The 23,148-nt window shown below is 50.1% G+C and overlaps 1 protein-coding gene and 2 long non-coding RNA genes across 3 annotated transcripts in view; 1 reads left to right on the forward strand and 2 right to left on the reverse strand.

The window, feature by feature from the left end:
* The window catches only part of LOC308630755 (uncharacterized protein), a gene marked incomplete at both ends in the record, with an annotated part of 112,691 nt that overhangs the window by 79,638 nt on the left and 9,905 nt on the right, over positions 1 to 23,148 (forward strand). Inside the window, one exon of the mRNA XM_081261298.1 lies at positions 17,200 to 17,400. Within this exon, the coding sequence (XP_081117424.1) occupies positions 17,200 to 17,400 (201 nt within the window). The remainder of the gene's footprint in view (positions 1 to 17,199; positions 17,401 to 23,148) is intronic.
* LOC308630792 lies at positions 13,089 to 14,528 on the reverse strand. The gene is made up of 2 exons (XR_014018030.1): positions 13,713 to 14,528; positions 13,089 to 13,446 (listed from the first exon to the last, which is right to left on the reverse strand). It is a non-coding gene; the product is annotated as an uncharacterized lncRNA (long non-coding RNA).
* Positions 16,462 to 17,181, reverse strand: LOC308630795. The gene is made up of 2 exons (XR_014018031.1): positions 17,065 to 17,181; positions 16,462 to 16,695 (listed from the first exon to the last, which is right to left on the reverse strand). It is a non-coding gene; the product is annotated as an uncharacterized lncRNA (long non-coding RNA).

Below are 23,148 nucleotides of genomic sequence, written 5' to 3' on the forward strand. Positions count from 1 at the left end.
GATCTTTGTTTCTGTTGCTCTACTCCTCAGCCTCCCGAAGCCCACTGGGTCCCTTTCTGTCGCCTGCAGCCTGGCGGGGGTCCCTCTCTGGCTCATTGTTGCCCTGCTTCATTCCTTTGATTCTTTGAACTTGACACCTGCTTGGTCTCCTGCGGGGCGCAGAGCTGATGAGGCCACAATATGCCCTTTTGCTGCAGTCTGGCTGGGCACGAATAACCAAGCCGCCACAAAGCCTTGTAGGTTCAAACAGCAATTACTTTATTTCAACTCTCATGGGCACTGCACGCGCGCTTTTCCGCCAATACCACCCACTCGGCCCTCCCAGAAACCCGCCACACCGGAAAATCCCTCCTCCGGCACTTCCCCAACCAATGGGAACTCTCTGGGAATCCCCGTAAAAACTCCAAAGTAGTGCGAGAACTCCAAAGTAGCGGGCGCCCAAGGCAGCAAGAGCCGCCCCATTGCCCGACAGTAAAGGTCAAATATACAATACAATCAATCCAGCATCACAGCAATTATATATAGCTTAACTCAAATCATCATCTCAATGGTTCACTGGCGTCACCTTTCAAACATTCCCTCTGGCAAATGCCAGGTGTCATTCTGACTGGCTGTGGCTCTCAACATCTCCTCCCTTCTGTTTAATTAAACACCAAGCATGTGGCTTAGGGACCATGCCTGTTAGGTTGTCCAATACTACATATGGTCTTTACCCGTCATCGGATGAGCTGACCTCAAGGCGTCAGCCTCCTGTTTTAGGTTGGTACCACTGCAATTGGATCTTACCCGTCACTGACTACCGGTCCAGCACACAGCCATACTTGTGGATAGGCCTTTGCACCAGTGGGTGGGGGTGAGGTTCTTTGCCTCACCTCTGTTGGCCCCCAAATTTGGCCTTGGTGCCAGCAGAAGGGAGGAGGATGCAAAATGCCAGGACACCAAGCCAAATGATGGCTCTTTTTGGAAAAATTGTACCACCGATGACACCATCTGCAAAGATACGCCAGCACTACCACAATTTGCTGCACCAACAGATAGTTCACAATGCATACAAGTGATACATAGTCCAGGCAAGTTCTGCAAGCAGTTAAAAGCAGAGAAATCCATCAATATGTCCATTTCCACCCAAAGTAAATCGACTCCTTGATTGAGCATTACTTGCTGAGTTATTATTCATTGATGCACAGTTTGTTGTGATAGCTATCGCAGAAGCTGTAGTTTGGTTTTATCTTTGTCTTCACTGGCACTGGGATGAAGATAGGAATTCTGGCAATGATGGCTTAAAAAAAATTATGTAACATTCCAGCAGGCACTAAAAGAAAGCAATTTTCTAAACAATTTAGTATCCTGAATAGAATTAGATATAATGAAAAGGAAAGGTGAAAGTAAACAAACAGATCTGTTAACCTCCTTATTTGTACACATATTAAAACAATCCTCAACAACTGTTTACCTAATTTAAATTAAACCATTTAAATCACATGAAAAAAATTTTTTAAAAAATTTGGATCCATTTTTCCATGAGGTATCCTCATACATGATATATGGACATACACAAATACAGACATACAACACAAACACAAGTGTGCACACATAACATACAACACATAAGACAATAGTAAAGGCCTTGTAGCTTAACACAGCTGAAATCTCCATTGCAATGTTTAAAAACTCCACAGTCAAAAAATAAAACTGATCAGAAAAACATTAACCTAGGTCTGTATGAGCTCAAAAAATAAAATATAACTTCATGATGTGGGAAAAGGCAATAATAAAATAGATATTGAAAAAGGCATCCTGGTTACCACCTGGGTTTGACTCTTTTTTGGATATCCCATCCTTTTTCCTGTAACTTGCATAATGGGTCTGAAGGTATTCCCACAAGCAAGCCCCAAGGTTTTTTACATTTGAAATAGGCTTTAATGGTGTTCATTATTCATTAGGCTCCAGGTGTGGGAGAACCACTGTTGCAGATGTAAGGATAGCCAAACTGGAGTTCTGGATATCAGCTGTTATGGATTTGAGTCAAATCATCTTCTTTTTGGTCTGTAGAAATCGCTTTGGTTAGTCTCTCTGGAATCCAAATCGGATGCTATTCTCCCTGTGGAAACACACAAACAGATCCCCGACTCCAGACAATCACTGGGTCAGGACCCTTCCATTGTCCTGTTAGAATATCCTTCCAAAGTACCTTAGGCTTATGTACATTTTTTGGACACATATGCCTTTCTGCAGCACTAAGCCCTGATGAATCCAAATTTAAAAAGTTTAGAGTAGAGTAAAAAGGGTTATTTTAAGTTTATCTTTGGGGGATATATACCCCTTCCCAATTCCCTCTTTTTGCTTTAATAAGTACATTTTAATAGTTTAATGAGCTCTTTCAACTATGCCTTGTCCCTGTGGATTGTATGGGATTCCTATTATATGAGTAATGCCAAATGATGAGCAAAATTGTTTAAAAGAGGTAGAAGTATAACCAGGGGCATTATCTGTTTTTAACTGTTTTGGAACGCCCACAGTGGCAAAATTTTGTAAGCAATGAGCTATAGTATCTTTAGTTTTTTCTCCGGCATGAAGGGAGCCCATCAAAAATCCAGAAGAAGTATCAACTTTAACATGCAAATATTTTAATTTTCCAAATTCTGGCAAGTGTGTGACATCCATCTGCCAAATATGGTTAGGTTTCAGTCCTCTAGGATTGACTCCAAGATTAACTTGTGGTAAAAAGGTCACACAATTTTGACATTGTTTTATTATTTGTCTAGCTTGTTGCTTAGTTATTTTAAAACGCTTTGTAAAGTATTAGCATTGACATGAAACCTTTTATGAAAATTTATAGCTTCTTCTAGTGTAGAGAAAATATGTATGTCATGTGTAGATTTATCTGCTAAATCATTGCCCAAACTAAGGGCTCCAGGCAATCCTGTATGTGCCCTGATATGCCCTATAAAAAATGGATCTTTTCTGTCCCAGATTAGACTTTGTATAGTGGAAAACAAAGAAAAAACAGTAAAGGGGAAATCCTACCAGCATCTTCAAGGGATACTATAGCATTAACTATATACTGACTATCGGAAAATAAATTAAATACAGAATCTTTAAACATCACAAAAGCTTGTAATACTACATAAAGCTCTACCTTTTGAGCTGATTGTTTGGGTACTAAAAATGTAAAAGTTTGATCAGGGGTAACTACTGCTGCTGTACCATTATTTGACCCATCAGTGAATATATTTGGAGCATTCATGATAGGTGTTTTTCTTGTCATTTTTGGAAAAATTACAGGTTGCAAAGTTGAGAGCAACAGCTGAAGGGGCCCCAGCAAACTTCCAGCTGCCAGCAAACTTCCAGCTGCCAGCTGATGATTGGCTCGCAGTGGCCCCAGCAAACTTCTAGCTGCCAACTGATTGGCTCCTCTGCAGTGATGCTCATTGGGCTGTTTCCCCGCCCTTTCAGACCATGGAGCTGCTCATTGGGGGACTTTTTTTTGCTCCACCCATGCGACCCAGCCAATCGGCCTCAAGAGCAGGAGGAGTGGGGGAGGTGGAGAGGCTTGTGGGAAGCTGGTGGAGGCAGTTGGGCTGTGAGGGGATTCCTGAAGAGCTGTGTGGTGCTGAGTGTGTGTTCTAAAAATAAAATTTGTTTCTGCTTGACAAGGGGCTCCTGAATTGTGCCCAGCCAGACTGCAGCAATTGGTGGCCCACAAGGGGAACGACTGAGGGTAAGTGATAAGGTAAACTGCTCGCCCCTGAGGGCAGGGCGAGAGGATGGGTAGCCATTTTAAGGTTCTTCTTTTGTTTTGCTTCACTTTTGTTTTTTAGTTGCCTGTCCCTAGAGATGAGTGAGACAGAAGAAAAACCGCTCACATCTGAGGAACAGATAGGGAGAAAGGACAGATGGACATTTCAGGAGGATAGAAAGGCTGATATAATGATTTTTTGTTGATCCAATTTTGTTTCACTCTGTTTCAGTTTTGTTACGCGGTACCTTGTTGGGTCATATTATAGTTATAGTAGAAAAATTCAAGTAAAAGAGAAGGTCTCTCGAACTAGTCAGACAGAGGACAAAATTCAATTAAAAAAGAAGGTCTCTCAAGCTAGTCAGACAGAAGAAGAAAGTTTAGAGCAGAAAAAGCCATCAGGGGAAAAGTTACAACAGGAGACTGCTACTAACACCTTTCTATCACCAGAGGACATAAGTGTCCAACCAATAGCGCCACCTCCATATGCTGGGAGGCCCACAACCCCCGCAGTTGATAGATGGGATCCTGAGACAGGATCTCAAATATTAGCATGCCCTGTACTTGAGCAGGCAGGAGGGCACCGAATTCATCATGCTTTAGATTTCAAAACAGTGAGGCAATTAAAGGAGGCTGTAACAGCCTATGGTCCACAAGCACCCTTCACTGTAAGCATGGTTGAATCCATTACCAACTTGGACATGACGCTAGCAGATTGGGCTAGTATGTGTAAAGCTGTGCTAAATGGAGAACAATACCTGTTATGGAAGGTTGCCAATGAGGAATTTTGCACGGGGACGGCTAGGCGAAATGCAGCAGCTGGTTATTCTCAGAGAAATCTAGATATGTTGTTAGGAAAGGGACCTTATGAGGGTCAGCTGCAACAAATTGCATATGATCCTGCTATATACTCACAAATTGCTGCAGATGCGGTTAGGGCATGGAAGACTTTATAAGGACATGGAGATTTACAAGGTCAATTATCTAAGGTAATACAAGGAGCTAATGAAACTTACGCTGAATTTGTAGATAGGTTTATTCAAACAGTTACCAGAGTTTTTGGGAATACAGAACAAGCAATGCCATTAATTAAACAACTGGCTTATGAGCAAGAGAATCGTTGGTGCAGAGAAGTCAGTAGACCATGGAAACATGAAGATTTAAACACATATATTAAATTATGTAGAGACATTAATAAACAAGGGCAAGTCGTGGCAGCTGCAGTACAACAGGCTTTAGATGCCAGGCCAAAAACATGCTACAATTATGAACAAACAGGACATTTTAAAAGGAATTGCCCTATAGGAGGAGGGTTTAACAAAACTAGGTATCAAAGAAGTAGAATACCGGGTATTTGCCCACGATGCCATAGAGGGAGACATTGGGCTAATGAATGCCGTTCTCAAACCACCATAGAGGTTACTCTGTTCTCAAAAAACGGACAAGGACCAGGTGTTTACTCACGATATTGTGGAGAAAAGCAGCAGGCTCCATTGCCAAAAAACGGACAGGGGGGCCCAATCTCCGGGGCTCACAACCACAAATATATGGAGCACTGGAGGAACCCAGCAACACCATCAGGGTAGTGCCCAGGACACATTTTCCATTAAATCCATCACTAGACAAACCAGAGGGAGCGCAGGATTGGACATCTGTGCCTCTGCCAGGACAGTACTAACTCCAGAGGTGGGAGTTCAAATCATTCCCACAGGAATAAAAGGACCTCTTCCCAAGGGAACAGTAGGCTTATTATTGGGACGCAGTTCTTCTACTCTAAAAGGACTTATGATAAGTCCTGGGGTAATTGATCCCGATTATGAAGGTGAAATAAAAATTATAGCCAGTTCTCCAAGAGGTATATCAGTAATTTCACCAGGAGATAGAATGGCACAGTTACTAATGATACCCAGCCTGCATGATAAAATTTCCAGTCGTACTGTAGAAAGAGGTTCCAGGGGATTAGGGACTATCCTCATGATGAATTGGAATTGAGAAAAAACAATCTTTAATATCTATAACTAAAACATACCAGGTTTTTGACAAAGCAGACAATTGGGAAATCCCCAATTGAGCAGGTCCCATAATAACCATCTCATTATTAATGGCTCTTAAATCTTGCAATAATCTCCATTTACCAGATTTCTTTTTGATGACAAAAATGGGAGTATTATGGGGAGATACAGAAGGTTGTATATGTCCTTCTGCTAATTGTTGTTTGACCAGGTCATGGGCTACTTGTATCTTTTCTTTAGTCAGGGGCCACTGAGGAAGCCATACTGGTCTTTCTGATTTCCAAGTAATTTTTTTTTTGTCTCAGTGACCCCTTCTGAAAACCCAATCCATGTCTATTTATTCCTTGATCTACTTGAATTGGTGCTGCTATACCTTGTTCTTGTTCTCCTTATCTTTTTTCTTTCCTAAATCCTTGTCTAACCCTAGTAGTGGGCACATTAGGATTGATGTTATTTGTTAATGTCAGACCTAATTGATCTAGGACATCTTGTCCCCATAAATTTATAGGAAGATGATCCAATACATATGGCTGTATAGTTCCTTCACATCCTTCAGGATCCTTCCAATCTAATACCATTGCACTTCTATGGGGATTAGTCGCCAATCCTAGGCCTCAAAGCATTTGAGTGGCTTGTTGTAATAGCCAATGATTTGGCCATTGTTGACGAGATATGATGCTAAAGTCTGCACCTGTATCAAGTAGCCCATTAAATTCATGTCCTTGAATATTTAGTTTTAGCATTGGGCGAGAATCTAAATTTAAAGACAGCATAGCCCAATCTATACCTGTGGAGCCTAATCCCCTGGAACCTCTTTGTACAGTACAGCTGGAAAATTTATCATGCAGGCTGGGTATTATTAATAACTGTGCTATTCTATCTCCTGGTGAAATTACTGATATACCTCTTGGAGAACTAGCTATAATTTTTATTTCACCTTCATAATCGGGATCAATTACCCCAGGACTTATCATAAGTCCTTTTAGAGTAGAAGAACTGCATCCCAATAATAAGCCTACTGTTCCTTTGGGAAGAGGTCCTTTTATTCCTGTGGGAATGATTTGAACTCCCACCTCTGGAGTTAGTACTGCTCTGGCAGAGGAGCAGATGTCCAACCCTGCACTCACTCTGGTTTGTCTGATGAGGGATCTAATGGATAATGTGTCCTGGGCACTACCCTGATGGTGTTGCTGGGTTCCTCCATTGCCCTGTATATTTGTGGTTGTGAGCCCCAGAGATTGGGCCCCCCTGTCCGTTTTTTGGCAATGGAGCCTGCTGCTTTTCTCCACAATATCGTGAGTAAACACCTGGTCCTTGTCCATTTTTTGAGAACAGAGTAACCTCTATGGTGGTTTGAGAACGGCATTCATTAGCCCAATGTCTCCCTCTATGGCATCGTGGGCAAATACCCGGTATTCTACTTCTTTGATACCTAGTTTTGTTAAACCCTCCTCTATGGGGCAACTCCTTTTAAAATGTCCTGTTTGTCCACAGTTGTAGCATGTTTTTGGCCTGGCATCTAAAGCCTGTTGTACTGCAGCTGCCAAGACTTTCCCTTGTTCATTAATGTCTCTACATAATTTAATATATGTGTTTAAATTTCCATGTTTCCATGGTCTAATGGCCTCCTTGCACCATCTGTTTGCTTGCTCAAAGGCTAGCTGTTTAATTAATGGCATTGCTTGTTCTGTATCCCCAAAAACTCTGGTAGCTGTTTGAATAAGCCTATCTACAAATTCAGTGTAAGTTTCATTAGCTCCTTGTATTACCTTAGATAATTGACCTTGTAAATCTCCATGTCCTTATAAAGTCTTCCATGCCCTAACCGCATCTGCAGCAATTTGTGAGTATATAGCAGGATCATATGCAATTTGTTGCAGCTGACCCTCATAAGGTCCCTTTCCTAACAACATATCTAGATTTCTCTGAGGATAACCAGCTGCTGCATTTCACCTGTCTCCGTGCAAAATTCCTCATTGGCAACCTTCCATAACAGGTATTGTTCTCCGTTTAGCCCAGCTTTACACATACTAGTCCAATCTGCTGGTGTCATGTTCAAGTTGGTAATGGATTCGACCAGGCTTACAGTGAAGGGTGCTTGAGGACCATAGGTTGTTACAGCCTCTTTCAGCTGCTTCACTGTTTTGAAATCTAAAACATGGTGAATTCGCTGCCCTCCTGCCGCCTCAAATACAGGGCATGTTAATATTTGAGATCCTGTCTCAGGATCCCATCTATCAACTACGGGGGTTGAGGGCCCCATAGGCGGAGCTGTTGGTTGGACACTTACACCCTCTGGTGATAGAAAGGTGTTAGTAGCAGCCTCCTGTTGTAACTTTTCCCCTGATGGCTTTTTCTGCTCTAAACTTTCTTCCCCTTTCTGACTATCTCGAGAGGCCTCCTCTTTTTCCTGATCTAATATGTCTTCTACCATAATCTGAACTGAAATCTTTGGACTAGGCAAACAAAATAGTATCATCATCCACAATGGCAATGTGCCAACTGGCAGAGTTCCTGGGTTTTTCTTTTTCCTGTCCCTTAAGTCTTCACCATGATGGTCCCATTGTGATATATTCAACAACTCCTCCTTAAAAAGCCATGGGCTACATTTTTGTATTGTATCAACATATGCCCTGTTTTTGGTTTTACTGGGGTGCCTCCTCCCTCTAACAATTTACTTAACATTCTTCCGGTTTGTTTTTTGCTAATTTCTGGCCCCATATTTCTGCTACAAGGATAACGCAACTCAAACCAAAACCGAAGCAAAACAAAACAAAAACGGAACAAAAAATCTTTGTATCAATTTTCCTATTTTTTTGAAGTGTATATTCGTGGTCTATCTCTATCTCTTCCGCTGGGCCAAACAACTTCCTACCTTGAGCCAACCATTTTTCCCAGTTTGCCTGAGAACGTTCTAGGGATATGCAGCTTGAAACAAAAACAAAACAAATCAAAATAAGAACACATTGTTTTTTGAAATGGTCACCCATTCTCTGGCCTTCCCTCAGGGGCAAGCAATTTCACTTACCTCGGAGCTTCAGGCGTTCCCCAAACGGACCACCAAATGCCACAGTCTGGCTGGGCATGAATAACCAAGCCGCCACAAAGCCTTGTAGGTTCAAACAGCAACTACTTTATTTCAACTCTCACGGGCACTGCACGCGTGCTTTTCCACCAATGCCACCCATGGGGCCATCCCAGAAACCCCCCACACCGGAAAATCCCTCCTCGGGCACTTCCCCAACCAATGGGAACTCTCTGGGAATCCCTGGAAGAACTCCGAAGTAGTGGGCACCCAAGGCAGCAAGAGCCACCCCATTGCCCGACAGTGAAGGTCAAATATACAATACAATCAATCCAGCATCACAGCAATTATATATAGCTTAACTCAAATCATCATCTCAATGGTTCGCTAGCATCACCTTTCAAACATTCCCTCTGGAAAATGCCAGGCATCATTCTGACCGCCTGTGGCTCTCAATACCCTTTCCCTGGGGTGCATCCCCTCATCTGGAGCCTTTGCCATAGGGCCTCTGTAGGGCCTCTGGAGGTCACGCCCTGCAGCACCTGGGCTGACTGTTTTGCGCTGGCCATGGTGGGTTTAGCTGCTGGTGGGTTGTTTGGTACCTGTGTGGACTCCACCTGGGAAATCCATCTAATGTCCTGATTGGCTTTAAGGTTTGTATCCCTGACTGCATCTTCAACCTGGCTTCCCAGGGATTGCCAGATCCACATGAGGTGATGATGCACTGATTGGGTTTGGCTTGTGGCCCAACGCCTCGAGCCAGCCGCGACCTGTCCTGTGTCATGGACCTGAGCTGGGGGGAGCTCTGCCTCCTGCCGGGCCTTTCAGCTTCTCAGGCACGTCCCTGCGGCTGTGAGGCTGGTCAGGTGGGTGACAGCCTGGCTCTTTCTGATCTCGCAGACTCTCTTTCAGGGGCAGCAGCTTTTTGAGTCACTCGCTTCTTGGACGGCCGAGCCCTCTGAGCGCCATGGCACTGCGGTGCTATTTTACAGTGGCCCCCAGCATCAGAGTCGTCCTGTAGAGAGAGGCTTTCTGATTCCTCCAGCAATGGCATGGTCCTGCCCGAATGTTGTCCTTCCAGCCACTACAGCGACCAAGCTGGCTTCAGAGTGCCAACGGACAGCAGAGCAGAGTGGCATGTGGGGACAAGACACTGACGGCTGAGGGTTGTACCCTCCCTGGAAGACCAGCTGTGCCCAGGCCTCCCCGTTGCACAGGGACACAGAGCAGGAACATGGCTGGCTCAGAACTGCTCACCCGCAGCCACAGGCCGTGTATCCTGCAGCCAGTCTGCAACCACACATCCTCCTGCTGCTGCTGCTGCTGCTGCTGAAAGCACCCAGAGCACCCCCCTGGCCCCTTGGGCTTTGCATGATCTCAACTCGACTTGGCTGGGATGTGCCCAAGCCCCTGCCCATGGCTTCCTGTTGACTCTTTGGGGGGACCCACTATGTGAGTAGCTCCAGAGGCTCCTGAGGCCCCGACCAGAGCTGCAGCAGCATCTGGGGCCTCTGGAGACCAGCATCGGCCCAGTCAGCGGTGGGTGTGTGGCAGGAGCTGCGTGAACACTGGTAGGAGGTGTGGCAGCCACGGCAGACTCCGGGCCCCTGCAGACACCGTGTTTCTTCAACCAGGAGGGCTCGAGTCTTGAACAGGGTTAAGAGAAGGACACAGCAAGAGGCTGTACACTCCTATGAACACACCCGTGCATGGTGTGTGTGTGTGTGTGTGTGTGTGTGTGTGCGTGCACAGCCTCCTGCCCGTTTGACGCCTCTATAGGCTCACCTTGGCACCTGTGAGAAAACACAACACCATGGGCACTACATGGCCCACAGGGCCCAGGGCTGTCACTTGCCCTCTGCCTCTTGTGGCCCCTGTGCTCCATGGCAGCTGCCTTGCCACTGTGCACTCAGGGAAGGGGCCACGACAGGGCCTTCCAGGATGCCGGGCCTCTCACTGCCTCTCACAGGGGAACAGAGAGGGTGAGGCTGAGCAGCTCACCCCACAGTCCCTCTCAACGGTCTGTAGGCCCACCTCGAGAGCACATCAGGGAAGTTCCCGTGTCTCGACCTCGTGGACGGAGGTCCACCACCAACTTCTGGGCAACCCGCAAATGCTAAAAACCACCACCAAGCACCTGGGTTGATCCGAGACGCAGATTCTCAATTGACTACTCGGCCTTATTAAGCTCTGTCTGTCTTCTTGGTTTAACATCCTTAGAGTCTATACCAATTTGTGCCTTGAATCTTGCTGGTAGGAATCAAGACCCTCCCAATCTTGGACAGGCTTTGACTTGTGCATTGCTGCAGGACTTATGTTGTGCTGCAGGCCTGGTGTTCAAAGGGGCTTGGTGGCAGGGCCTGTTGTAGCCCCCATTGGAGAATCAACATGTCCACGTGTGACAATAAGGTCCCTTTGCAGATGATTGATTCCACAGAAGGGAGGGGCTGCTTCCACAAAAAGAAGCTGCAGAAGAGCTGGGGTTCCAAGTGAGGGTTGCGTCTTCCCTGAGTCCCCTCCTGTGTGGGAAGACCTTGCCTCCTCCTGTCCAGTACCTCACCAAGTGCAACAGACCTGGCAGCAGGAACTGCACTTGGAGGCCCCCACTGGCTGCCATCAGGACTCTGGCTTTGCACTGACCTCAGATACTCATGGCCAGTCTCCTCCTTACAAGCTCCCTGGGGTCCTAGACAGTGCATCTGACACTGCCACCTTTAGCCACAATCGTCCCCACAGCGACCACCCCACCACTCAGCCTCCAGCCACTATCATGGACCACTCGATAGACCCGATTTTTAAAGGGGGACTCCAAACTGCTTGCCCAACATCGTCCCTTTTGTCAGCCTGAAGAAGCCAGAACGGTCTTCGCCCCTATTCCTTACAGCAGTAAGGAGTTCCCCAAATTAGAGGGGGAATGATGCCAGATTTAAAGTTAGGTAGTCAGTGTAGTTAGGTAAATCGGGTCTAACATCGAGTGAAATCTAAAATGGAGGCCATGCTGGGAATGACTCAGGGAAAACACAGGATGACTCATGGAGTGTTAATGAAGTCCCGAAAAGGCCCTAGGCCAAAGTCCACCTCAAAGAAGTATTAATGAACAGCCCCCAACAGATTTGGAGATAGCCCATCCCAGAGAAGTGATAAGCCCATCCCAAAAGTCCTTCCTGCCCTTTTGGCCCACCTGTGTCCCACCCCTCAGGCCCTCCAACCTACATTCCATCACCAAACCTATAAAAAGGGGAACACATTTGCCCGCCAACTGGATTCCACCTCTTGGGTCCCCTTCTTCCTCCGGGAGAAGTCTTTTCTGCTGTCCTTTAATAAACTTCTAATCTCTACTCTGACCTTGCCTCGGCGTGTGCTTTTCTGGTGTTATTCTTCAACATCGGGGAAGCAAGGACTCGTCACCAGCCAACAGCAGTAACATAGCTAGGGGCACCTGCTCCTGCCAAGTTCCTCTAGTGGCCTCTGCCCTGGGGGGAGTTCACCACGGAAGCCACACATGGGACAGTGCCGTCAACCCCTTCAAGACGCAGCTCTGGAGCAGGAGTGACGCAGAGTGTGTAAGACCAGCCGCCTGGGTACCCACAAGCCTTGGCCCCAGGACCCCCAGAGACACCCCAACCACAGTGGGCACAGCCTGCGCAGGGCCCATCACACCCTGCTTGTCCCCTGGCTCCTGCTGGTTGAACACCTACTGCAGTAAGTGCCATGCAGATGGCAGTTGTGCTGGGCTGTCCAGGAGCAATGACAGCAAAGGGCCTGCACTCCTTTGGTACTGACTGGTTTGGGACATTCTCAGGAGGTGGAACCCGAGGACAGAGGCCACTGTCCTGCTGCAAGCACTCTGAGATGTGATCACTGGGGCAGCTTTGGCTCCGTAACATGGAGCCAAAAACCTTGTAGAGTGTTTGTTTTTGATTTTTAAGCTTTATACTAAACCTCTGCCACACCTTTGTGGGAGGCACCCCATCCTCTGTGCCCTCTGTTAATCCAGCTGTCAGAGACGCTGTCCCTGAGATGGCAGGAAAAGCAAATGTCATCCTGCAGGATGGGGCCAGTACTGATAGGGACAGAGGCCAGCACCTAAGTCTCCCTTTTGTTTTGTTTGGTCTCACTTTGTGGCCTCAAGCAATCTTGCTGCCTCAGACTGCCAAGTAGCTGGGACCACAGGCACGTGCCACCACACCTGGCCAAGATCTTTAGATAATTGAAGAAAAGTATTAAGTCCATGCCTCATGTAAAAATCCAGCAAAAAATCCAAATGCATCCGATATCTACATTATGTTTAAAATGAAGCTATTTAATGCTTTTATAAAGTAATGCGGATTTATTTATCTGGTGTTCTACAGAAGTAAGACTTGCAGAGCTGTAACTCAAAAACGTATAAGCTGTAAAAGATTGACAAAGTCTGTCTTATTAAAATGTTGTGCATTGCAATAATCAGTCCTTAAAAATTCTGCAACCAAAGCCAAAGGGCAGGTGAAAATATTGGAAACTTGTTCACAATTCAGCAGAGAAAGAGGTGAAATCCTTCGTGGCAAAGAGCTAAGAGATGTGGAAGGGGCTGGGGATGTGGCTCAAGCGGTAGCGCGCTCGTCTGGCATGCGTGCGGCCCGGGTTCGATCCTCAGCACCACATACCAACAAAGATGTTGTGTCTGCCGAGAACTAAAAAATAAATATTAAAAATTCTCTCTCTCTCTCTCTCTCTCTCCTCTCTCACTCTCTCTTTAAAAAAAAAAAAAGAGATGTGGAAGACAACTGCTCAGGAATCACCCTGAGGACCCTGCCTTCACACTGTCACTGGGTGCCCGTCACTCTCCTGGACACCAGCGTCAGGAAGTGGGTGAGAGGTGCCCTGCTGAGGACACTTACACGACTGAATATGCACACAAAGGAACATACAAAATCAGAAGCTGTCTGACCAAGCACACCTTAAGAGGAGACGGCAGTGTCGTGGAGGATGAGGCTAATGGTGGCGCCAGTGTGGCAGATCTCAAGGCAAGCACACAGTAGCATGACTACAGCATTTCCTTGATCGTTTTATTGGCCCACAGTGAAATAAAACATGCAAGTGACGCTCCTGCAGAAAGCCACCCCTAGCTGAGTCCCAGAAAAGCCCTGCACAGAGGCCAGGAATGTGGCCGACTCTTCCTCCCACTGGACAGCAGCAGGCCCTTCACAGACGCCCTGAATGGAGTGTTTCCCTGCTATAGGCCTGGGGTATAGCCTGGTGTCACCTCCAAACTTCATGGCACTACCACCCACCAGGAGCCTCGGCAGGTCGGGGAGACCCCGCCTCTCCTCACACTCCTGGAGGGCCACCCTGGGCCTGCACTTCAGGCCCAGGTACAGATAGAGGCTGCCCCGGGGGGAATTCCAGGAGGTGAGACACCTGGGGAATCCTGGGCAGGAGGAAGGGGCTGAGCTTGCTCCCTAGGGGAAGTAGACCTGGGACTGCCGTGAACCGGTGATGGCATTCAGCTCTGCCAATGCCACCTGCCTCCTTCTGGGCCCCAAGGCATTGGTGTCCCTGAGACAGAAACAGAATGGCCTGTGCACCACCCTTGGCGATTTCGCCCACCTGACATTCCTGAGGCTGACTCTGCATCCAGCCTTTTCTTGGCCCAGTTCCTCACGTTTCCAGCGTCCGGCTGTGATGCTGCAGCCCTGGGAAATGGACTCCTCCTTAATCCAGTCCAGGAACCCCCAAGATAGCCCACCGGAAGGGCCGCTCTGGGGGTCAGCACTCTGGGAGGAAGGGCCACTCTGGGGGTCAGCACTCTGGGGGTGGCGGTGGACAGGTTCCCAGACAACTTGTTCTCCTCTCAATTCCAGTTTAACCCTGAAGACGGAAAGGAGACCAGGCAGGGAGGAGGAGCGCAGGGCGGCACTCCAGGCCCTGGGCGGGGCACACCCGCGGAGGGGTCCCGCTGCAGCTCCCGCGCTGAGGCCATGTTGCAGGGCGCTGGGCGGCTGCTCCAAGAGCCTGTACCCTGTGGGGAGAGCACGCAGGTCCCAGGCAAAGGGCGGTGGCTGCTGTTCTGAACTCACCTGTCTGGTTCCCTCTCTGGCGGCGGGCGAGGTGCGGGTGGCGCCATTGACACCCCCTGGCTTGCGCCCTACGGGTCCCTCTGCACTCTCCCCCAGGCCTCGCAGGCTCCTGCGAAGCTCTGGGAATTGAGGTCAGTGCCCAGCAGGAGGCTCCGCACCAGGTGGTCAGAGCTTCAGCAAGGGATGGAGGGGAGAGGAGCCATGTCATGTGGGCAGCGAACCGCACTCTACTCCATGCCCTCTGCGGTGGCACAGGTCCCCTGGCCACAGGGCCACCACAGGAAGCACAGTCTCATGGCGCCTGCGGCTGCCTCTTCCTCTGCCTCTTTTTTCCCAGGACCTGGGGACGGTGTCCTGGAGGTGGCGGGGAGACGCGCAGTGATGCACCCGGTGCCAGGTCTCCCTCCCTGGTGGGTAGACTCCACGAGCGAGTTGTGGTCACCCCACAAGGCACGGCCCGTGGGTGGTGGAGACAAGACCCCGCACTGGTCCCTACGAAGTCACATTAACAACTTCACTCTGAAGCTGACCAGCGCCACCCGACCTGTGCTGGCCAGGAGTAGGAACAGAACTGGTGGCCACGGGCCTGACCAATAGTTTTCTTAAGTGGGTGATTATTATTGACATAATAAACTACATTCTTAGGATGTTTTGCTGCATCCCGTGATTTTGGTGAGTTGTGTTTCCAGTGCCTCAAGATTACTTTCCCACCTCCCTTCCCCTACCTCCCAGGCTTCCTGCACCCCTGCAGCCTCCCCTGGCCGCAGAGCTCAGGACCCCCACCCCTGCTACGGCCCTGCACAGGGTCTGCCCTTGACCTGAGCCCTGAGGTGGGAGTGGGGCGAGGGTCTGTCTAAGCCCCTGAGGTTCTGTCATCAGGCCCCATCTGCCTGTCCACCTCCTAAAGACAGCAGAGAGCCCAGCCAGGGCCTGGCTGGGTACCCCTCATCTCCCCAAAAGCTAAGGGTGCTCAGTGGGTGCCAGGTGGGGCAGGGGAAGCCCTAGGCCCCTGGGCACACTGCCTTGCAACCCTCCAGCAGCACACTCCAGCCCTGGGAGCAGGCTGTGTGTTGGGGTCTGGGGGCTTTCAGGGTTCGACCTTCAGGGCTTCAGCCCCTGCTGCCGCGTCATCAGCACATGGAAGGAGAGGGTCCTAAAGCTGAAGCAGCACCTGAGTGCACAGGCCCCTCACCTCCTCATGGCCCTGGGCCCCGTGGGGCGGGGGAGAGGGAGGCCAGGCCTCTCTGGGGCTGATGAGGAGCCAGTCCCAGCCAGGGCCTCTCCTGGGGCATCAGTCTGTGGGGACACAGGAGTTGGGTTTCCCTCTCCCACACCTGGAAGGGACTGAGGCGTGGGGACCAGGGCCATGACCCTATGGGGGGGCGTCTACAGAGGGACCCAAATGGGGAGTTTTCAGGCCAACCCAGGGGGGTTGTCAGGACAATGAGGGATGCCCACTGTCAAGGGGGTCCTTCCGTGCTTCAGCAACTGGTAAGGATGGGCAGGGACCCAGACTGGGGACCCTACCCCAGGAGCCGAGGGGGCCTGTGCTGGGCAGACGGGCCAGCCCTCCAGGAAGGAACTCGGCCCCGCACTGGACAGTGGTCTGAACAGAGAAGTGAGAAAACATCCAGACAAACTTGTGGGGTTTTCAGAAACTGCACAGGGAAGGGATTCTGCGGCCAGTGGGCTGCACACAGTAAAGGGCTCCGGCAGGGCAACAGCAGCCTGGGGAGCAGCGCCAGTGAGCACCCCGTGTGTGCAGGAGGTCAGCCGGCTCCACCTGCAGGTGGCAGCATCAGGGCCAGGGCGTTTCTCCAGTTTTTTGTTGTTCTGGGTAAGACCACGGACAACTTCTGAAACCTAAGAAAGAATGTGAAGTGAATGTTGTCCCCAGGGAAATCAACAGCACAGGGAAGAACACTGGGCAGGAACTTTCTGTCACCCTGTAGTCACATGTCATCAGCAGGTGACCTGCTGGACTCCTGACAGCACACCTGAGCTGAAGCACCATCAGAGGGCCCCAGATAAATAAGGAAGACAAATCAAGAAAACAGAAGGTAGAGCCAGTAGGAAGGCCCTCGCAAAAATAAAAGGAGAGGAGATCTGGAAAATCAGAAATAGCCACAAGGAAATGACCATGTGTCCTGTGAGGCCACCAGACAGGGGTATATAGACCCTGGCTCAGGAGGCCCCACACCTCACTCCTCCCTCTCCACCTGCTGCTCTCACCTCCTCCACCCTCCACCTCCAGAACCATGACCTGCTGTGGCTGCTCCGGGGGCTGTGGCTCCAGCTGTGGGGGCTGTGGCTCCAGCTGTTGCAAGCCCGTGTGCTGCTGCAAGCCCGTGTGCTGCTGTGTACCAGCCTGTTCCTGCTCCAGCTGTGGCTCCTGTGGGGGCTGCAAGGGGGGCTGTGGCTCCTGTGGGGGCTGCAAGGGGGGCTGTGGCTCCTGTGGGGGCTGCAAGGGGGGCTGTGGCTCCTGTGGGGGCTGCAAGGGGGGCTGTGGCTCCTGTGGGGGCTGCAAAGGGGGCTGTAGCTCCTGTGGAGGCTGCAAGTCCAGCTGCTGTCAGTCCAGCTGCTGCCAGGATAGCTGCTGCAAGTCCAGCTGCTGCAAGCCCTGCTGCTGCCAGTCCAGCTGCTGCAAACCCTGCTGCTGCCAGGACAGCTGCTGCAAGTCCAGCTGCTGCAAGCCCTGCTGCTGCCAGTCCAGCTGCTGCAAGTCCAGCTGCTGCAAGCCCTGCTGCTGTCAGTCCAGCTGCTGCAAACCCTGCTGCTCCTCAGGCTGTGGGTCCTCTTGCTGTCAGTCCAGCTGCTGCAAACCCTGCTGCTCCTCAGGCTGTGGGTCCTCTTGCTGCCAGTCCAGCTGCTGCAAACCCTGCTGCTCCTCAGGCTGTGGGTCTTCCTGCTGCCAGTCCAGCTGCTGTGTCCCCATTTGCTGTCAGTGCAAGATCTAAATCTCTGACTTCAGGCCTCCAGGTTTCTCAGTGTCTGGTGAAACCGTTTCTTGTCCCTGGTCAGCTCCTGTCCACTGGCCTCCCTGAGGTGACTACAACCTCTCCTGCCTTTCATCCCCTGCTCTCACCGCCCTCTCTGGTGGGCTCTGTCTCCACTTTTCTCCCTCTAGAGAAGCATGTGTCTAGGTGCCGGAGAGAGGCCTTCCTCTCGGCACGTGCCTAGCTGACAGCCACAGTGACCATCGCCTGCTTCTTTCCGGGCTTCTCAGATGCAGGGTCCCACCCCACAGCCAGGCAAGGTTTCCGGTGCTCACCGAGGATTGTTTTAAACAACTTCTTGACCCTCAGCACCTGGGTCCTCCCAGGCCACTTCCTGCTCCTCTGACTCACTTCCCTAAGAGATTTCCTTCCTTCCTGTTGCTTCCAACTTCTCCTGTTTTAAAAAAACAAAATAACAAACGAACTTCCTTTTAATAAAGCCTAAACTGTGAAAACCAACTGTGTGCTTGGTGCAGTGCCTCCTTTCCCACCTCCTCCCTCAAGTAGCTAATTAGCAGCTCTAGGTGTGGGGTAGGGGTCCATTCCAGGGGGGCTGGGACTTTCACATAGAGTGACGCCCAGCACTTCCATCTTCCCGAGGCCCCCATACACCTTCCCCGTCTCTGCTTGCAGGGTGCAGGCTCAGTGGGGCGGGTTGGCCTCCAGAACCAGCCAGGAAGGGTGCTGAACGCTGATTACTGACAGTCCATGGAGTGGGACTTTGTGTGCATGAATAACCAAGTAGCAACTCCCTCTTCCCACTCTCCTCTCTAGTCCCAGTACAGAAATGCTGGTCCTTGGAAAGACAGGGCCCTCGGAGGGAGGCTAGGGTCAGGGGACAAGAGGAGAAAAGCCCCAGGCATGCCCACTCCCTCTGGCCACAAGTCCACATTTGGCAGATGCAAAATGAGTGTTTTAGGATGATAAACAGACGAGGGCTCTAATCGCCAAAGGTCTGCAGACACTTAGGGGGTGCCCCTGGCCGCCGAAAGAGTAACATACTGCAGGAGAGGGAAGCTGAGCACGGCACATTCTGGGGAGCCTCAGGAACGTAAAACTGCCCTGTGCCGCTGTGCCACCCAGCTGGCCTCCTTGCCACGCAGCCAGCTGCTCTGGGCTGCAGCACACACTGGTCCAGAAGCAGCGGGTTACCTCTGGGTGGGCGGAGGTGGCTGAGGAGGCTGCCTGCCAGCAGAGCGAGGAGGGAGAGACTGGAAGCCCACCACAGGAGAGGCGTGGCCGGGCAGGGCTCCCAGCCACACCGGCAGCCAACCCTAATAATGCAGACCGTGCAGGGACCTGGAACGGCCACTCCAGAGCCAGGACTCCCAAGATGAGAGAGAGGAGCTGGGGGAGGAATAGGCGAGCACAGAGAGGCTGGTGTCTCCACCACAGGGAGGGCGGGGGGCAAGCACCCTCCAGGTCCTCTAGGAGAGCATGGTGACTCCACTTGGCAGTGCCGGGAGGAAATGTGGCTCAAGATGCCGGAAGGATCTCAGTGCCGGGGAGCACTGCTGTGCCCTGGATATAGCACCTGCCACCTCCCCACATAAAACAGGCTCAGGTGGCCCCTGCAGCAATGACGAGCGAGCCCCAGAGAGCCAGCAGCCGGGGACAGAGTTCCCCATGTCCTGCCCACTGTCAGTGTCTGCAGAGACAAAGGGACTTCCAACCCCCAATACCAAGGAACCTCACAAGAGGACCAGGGCTCCCCGGGAACGTTCAGGATGAACTGAGGCCCCTGGAGCAGGGAACTTTCCCGCAGCACCTCGCATCCCCCCAGAGACCTGCCTCCCAGGTCAGAACCTCGGCCTGCAGTGTCCACCAAGCTCACACCCAAGGACACGTGGTCCAACACTCAGAAGCAGGAGAACACCAAGTGAGGACACAGCACTCCAGGGAAGCTCAGAGAGAGGGGACAGGCTACCTGCAAAGAGTGCAAGAAGGCCGGGCGTGGGGCACACACTTGTAGTCCCAGCACCTTGGGAGGCTGAGGCAGGAGGATCGTGAGTTCAAAGCCAGCCTCAGCAATTCAGTGTGGCCCTAAGCAACTTAGAGAGACTCTGTCACAAAATAAAATATAATAAGAGCTGGGGATGGGGCTCAGTGATTAAGACCCCTTCATTCAACCCCCAGTACCAAAAAATAAGCAAACAAGTGGAAGAAACAGCAGAGCCAACACACCCAGTGAATCCTAGGAGCCGACAAGGTTAGGGATGCAGCAGAAAGCACCAACCAGGATGGCAGATTTAAACACATGCATTTCAGAAGTTATAACTAAAGTAAATGGGCAAAGTCCTCTATTTTAAGAGAGCTAGACTAGGGTTTTTTTTTTTAATTTATCTATATGCAAACTCAAAAGCTGCACCTAAAATATAAGGATACAAAAAGTTAAAAACAAACAGATGGAAAAATATATAACTTGCAAAAAAGCTGTATCAATAGTAGGCAAAATGGAAATGAAGGCCAAGCTGGGTGCGGTGGCACACACCTGAAATTCAGTGGCTTGGGAGGCTGAGGCAGGAGGATGGCAGTTCAAAGCCAGCCTCAGCAACTTAGCGAGGCCCTAAGCAACTTAATAAGACCCTGTTTCAAAATAAAAAATAAAAAGTGCTGGAGATGGGGCTCAGTGGTTAAATACCCCTGGATTCTATCCCCAGTACCCAAAAAGTGGCCAAATTTTTTTTTTTTTGAGAAACAAAGAGGATCACTTAAATAAGCCAGGAAGCTCTAGTTGTATAGATTTTATGTACATAACAAAATAGCCTCAGAATACATAAAGCAAACCATGACAAACCACAGCGGGGAGAGAACAAGAATAGAACAGCGGGGTTTAATGTTCCTACCTCAGTGATTTGAATACCAACAGACAAAATAGCAGGGCAGGTCTGGAGATCTGAACTCAGAATTCACAAGCAGATCCAAAATGACTTACAGAAAGTGTCCCGTCACAGCTCTGCAATACGCATTTTTCTAAGCTCACAGAATATTCACAGAGATTAATGGAGGCTAGCCAAGAAGACCCGGCCATGAGAAAGGCTGACACCAGGTGCAGCGTGTTTTACCTCTGCAGTGGAAACAAATACCACAAAGTGACCAGTGGGTACAAGTCGAGGAACCCAAGGGCTTTGGTATGTACAGCACCTTTCAATGATCAGCTGCTGAGAAGAAAGAGCCAAAGGTGTTGGGTGACATGCAGACTGCCATTTGCTCTCCCATACTGGACCAGGTGGGCAGGCAAGACTTCTGCTTGTTTTCTACATAGGTGTGTCGGTCAGCCGTCCCCTACTGTGACAAAATGCCTGAGATGACCAACTTCTTTCTTTGCAGTGCTGGAGAGCACACTGAGGGAGACCTAGAAGGGCCTCGGCAGCCAGGGCAAGATGGGGAGTGAGGAGGTCAGGGCAGGGCCCGAGCAAGGAGCGTGGAGAGGGTCTCCTGAGGAGGTCAACTTCCTGCTTGACAAAAGTGCCCATGGACATAAGCCAGGGACCCAATCAGACAGACACTCTGTACTCGTGCCCCTAAGCAGGGGATCCAATAGAAAAACTAGAGCATAGACGGGGACAGAGAGGGCACCCATCAGTAACAGTGAGGAGACCAGGGACAGGGGAGGAGGTCAGGAAAGGAAGAAATTCCAGCGATCATAAAAAGAAGAGGCAAAAACTCCCCTCCAGACTCCTGGCTCTGGGGACGCTCTCCTGTGGAGAAGTCTGTCTCTGCTGCTTTTTCAATAAACCAGCTGCTGGCTTGCTGCCTCTGTGTCCTGTTCTCCAATTCTTTGCTGAACAGAGACCATGAACTCAGCACCCGCAGACGAAACAAAACTCGAGGCCTTGTGAATTTTAGGCAAGTGCCCTCCCACTGGGTTACCTCCCGGCCCCTAGAGACCATCAAGAAGGAGAGGTTCATTCTGGCTTATGGTCTCAGGTTTCGGTCACGGTGACTGTGGCACTGGGCCTGTGGCAGCACAGTACATCAGGGCGGGTGGGCTTGGCCAAGGAGGCTCTTTACCTCCTGATCACCTAAAGCACAGAACAGTGCAGGGTGGGTCCTAATAGTCCTCCAAGTGCACACCACCAGTAACCCAGCCTCCTCCAGTAACCTCCTGGGGTCCCTCCACCCCCAGTGCACCACAGGCTGGCACCACACCTTCAGCTCAAGAGCCTTTGTGGAGGTTCAAGATCCAGATGAACCCTGAGCACATGGTCTACCTAATACTTGCAAAAGGACCTGTCTTACTGGTGCCACACAATGAATAAACATCCAAATACGTACGTGTGCTGAGAACTGGGGGGACCTCGGTCCCCACCGAACAAATCCTGCCTAGACAGCACTTCTACTCACTTGCTTCGCAGGCACCATCATCCCCACCCACGGGCACAGATGGCCCCACTTCCACAGTTTACCTACACGTGTGCCGTAGTCAAGACAAACATGGGGTCTTCCCAGCACACATGCTCAGTCACCCTCACAGTGGGACACGCCATGAGGGGCTCCTTGTCCTTCACATCTCGGCAGGTGTTTCTCTGGGGCACATGTGAGGGCTCACCTCCCGATGTCAAGACCCATGCACACGCTCAGCCTCAGCCCCGCCATGTGGGTTCACCAAGCAGGCTACAGGGGAGGCTCTGTCTGGGACAGGGACAAACATCTTGTATCCCTCCCTTCGCTCTCCTGGGAGAGAAGGCTGAAGACCTCTCAGTGTCCTTGTTGCCATTTCAGCCTATTCCCTTCTTCGTTTTCTGCTGGATCCTCCTGTCTTCTCTGGTGGTTTGTAGGAGTTCCACAGTGGTCTAGACATTGACCCATCCATGATTAGAAACAGAGCAAACATTTCCTCCTCCTTCACCAACAGCTCTTTATGTATTTACTTCATTTTTGTACTCAGATTGAACCCAGGGGTGCTTTTTATGATTTTATTGAGACAGGGTCTCACTAAGTTGCCCAGGCTGGCCTTGATCTTGTGATCCTGCAGCCGCAGCCTCCCAAGTTTTGGGTACTATCGGGTGTGGCACTACACCTGGCTATCCACCATCTTTTCATGTCTTTGGCTGGGGGTGCTGAAGCATATATCTGCAGTTTTCATGTGATTAAATCCAGGGGTTTTTTTTTTTCTAATTATTGTTTAGGCTCTGAGGATTGTGTTTAAGAATTTCTTTCCTAGCCCCTTTTTTTAGATCTTTCACATACGCTTTCGGATTTTAAATTCATCTGGATTTTAAAGGCTGTAAGGTAGGCATCTAATTTTAATTTCATGCCTAGGATGAGCTATCTTCCTTATTTGTTAAAACATAAAGTTCCAAACCATGGGGCCTTC

Source organism: Spermophilus citellus, assembly GCF_964194105.1.
Source record: "Spermophilus citellus genome assembly, chromosome: 2".
Classification (NCBI taxonomy): Eukaryota; Metazoa; Chordata; class Mammalia; order Rodentia; family Sciuridae; genus Spermophilus; species Spermophilus citellus.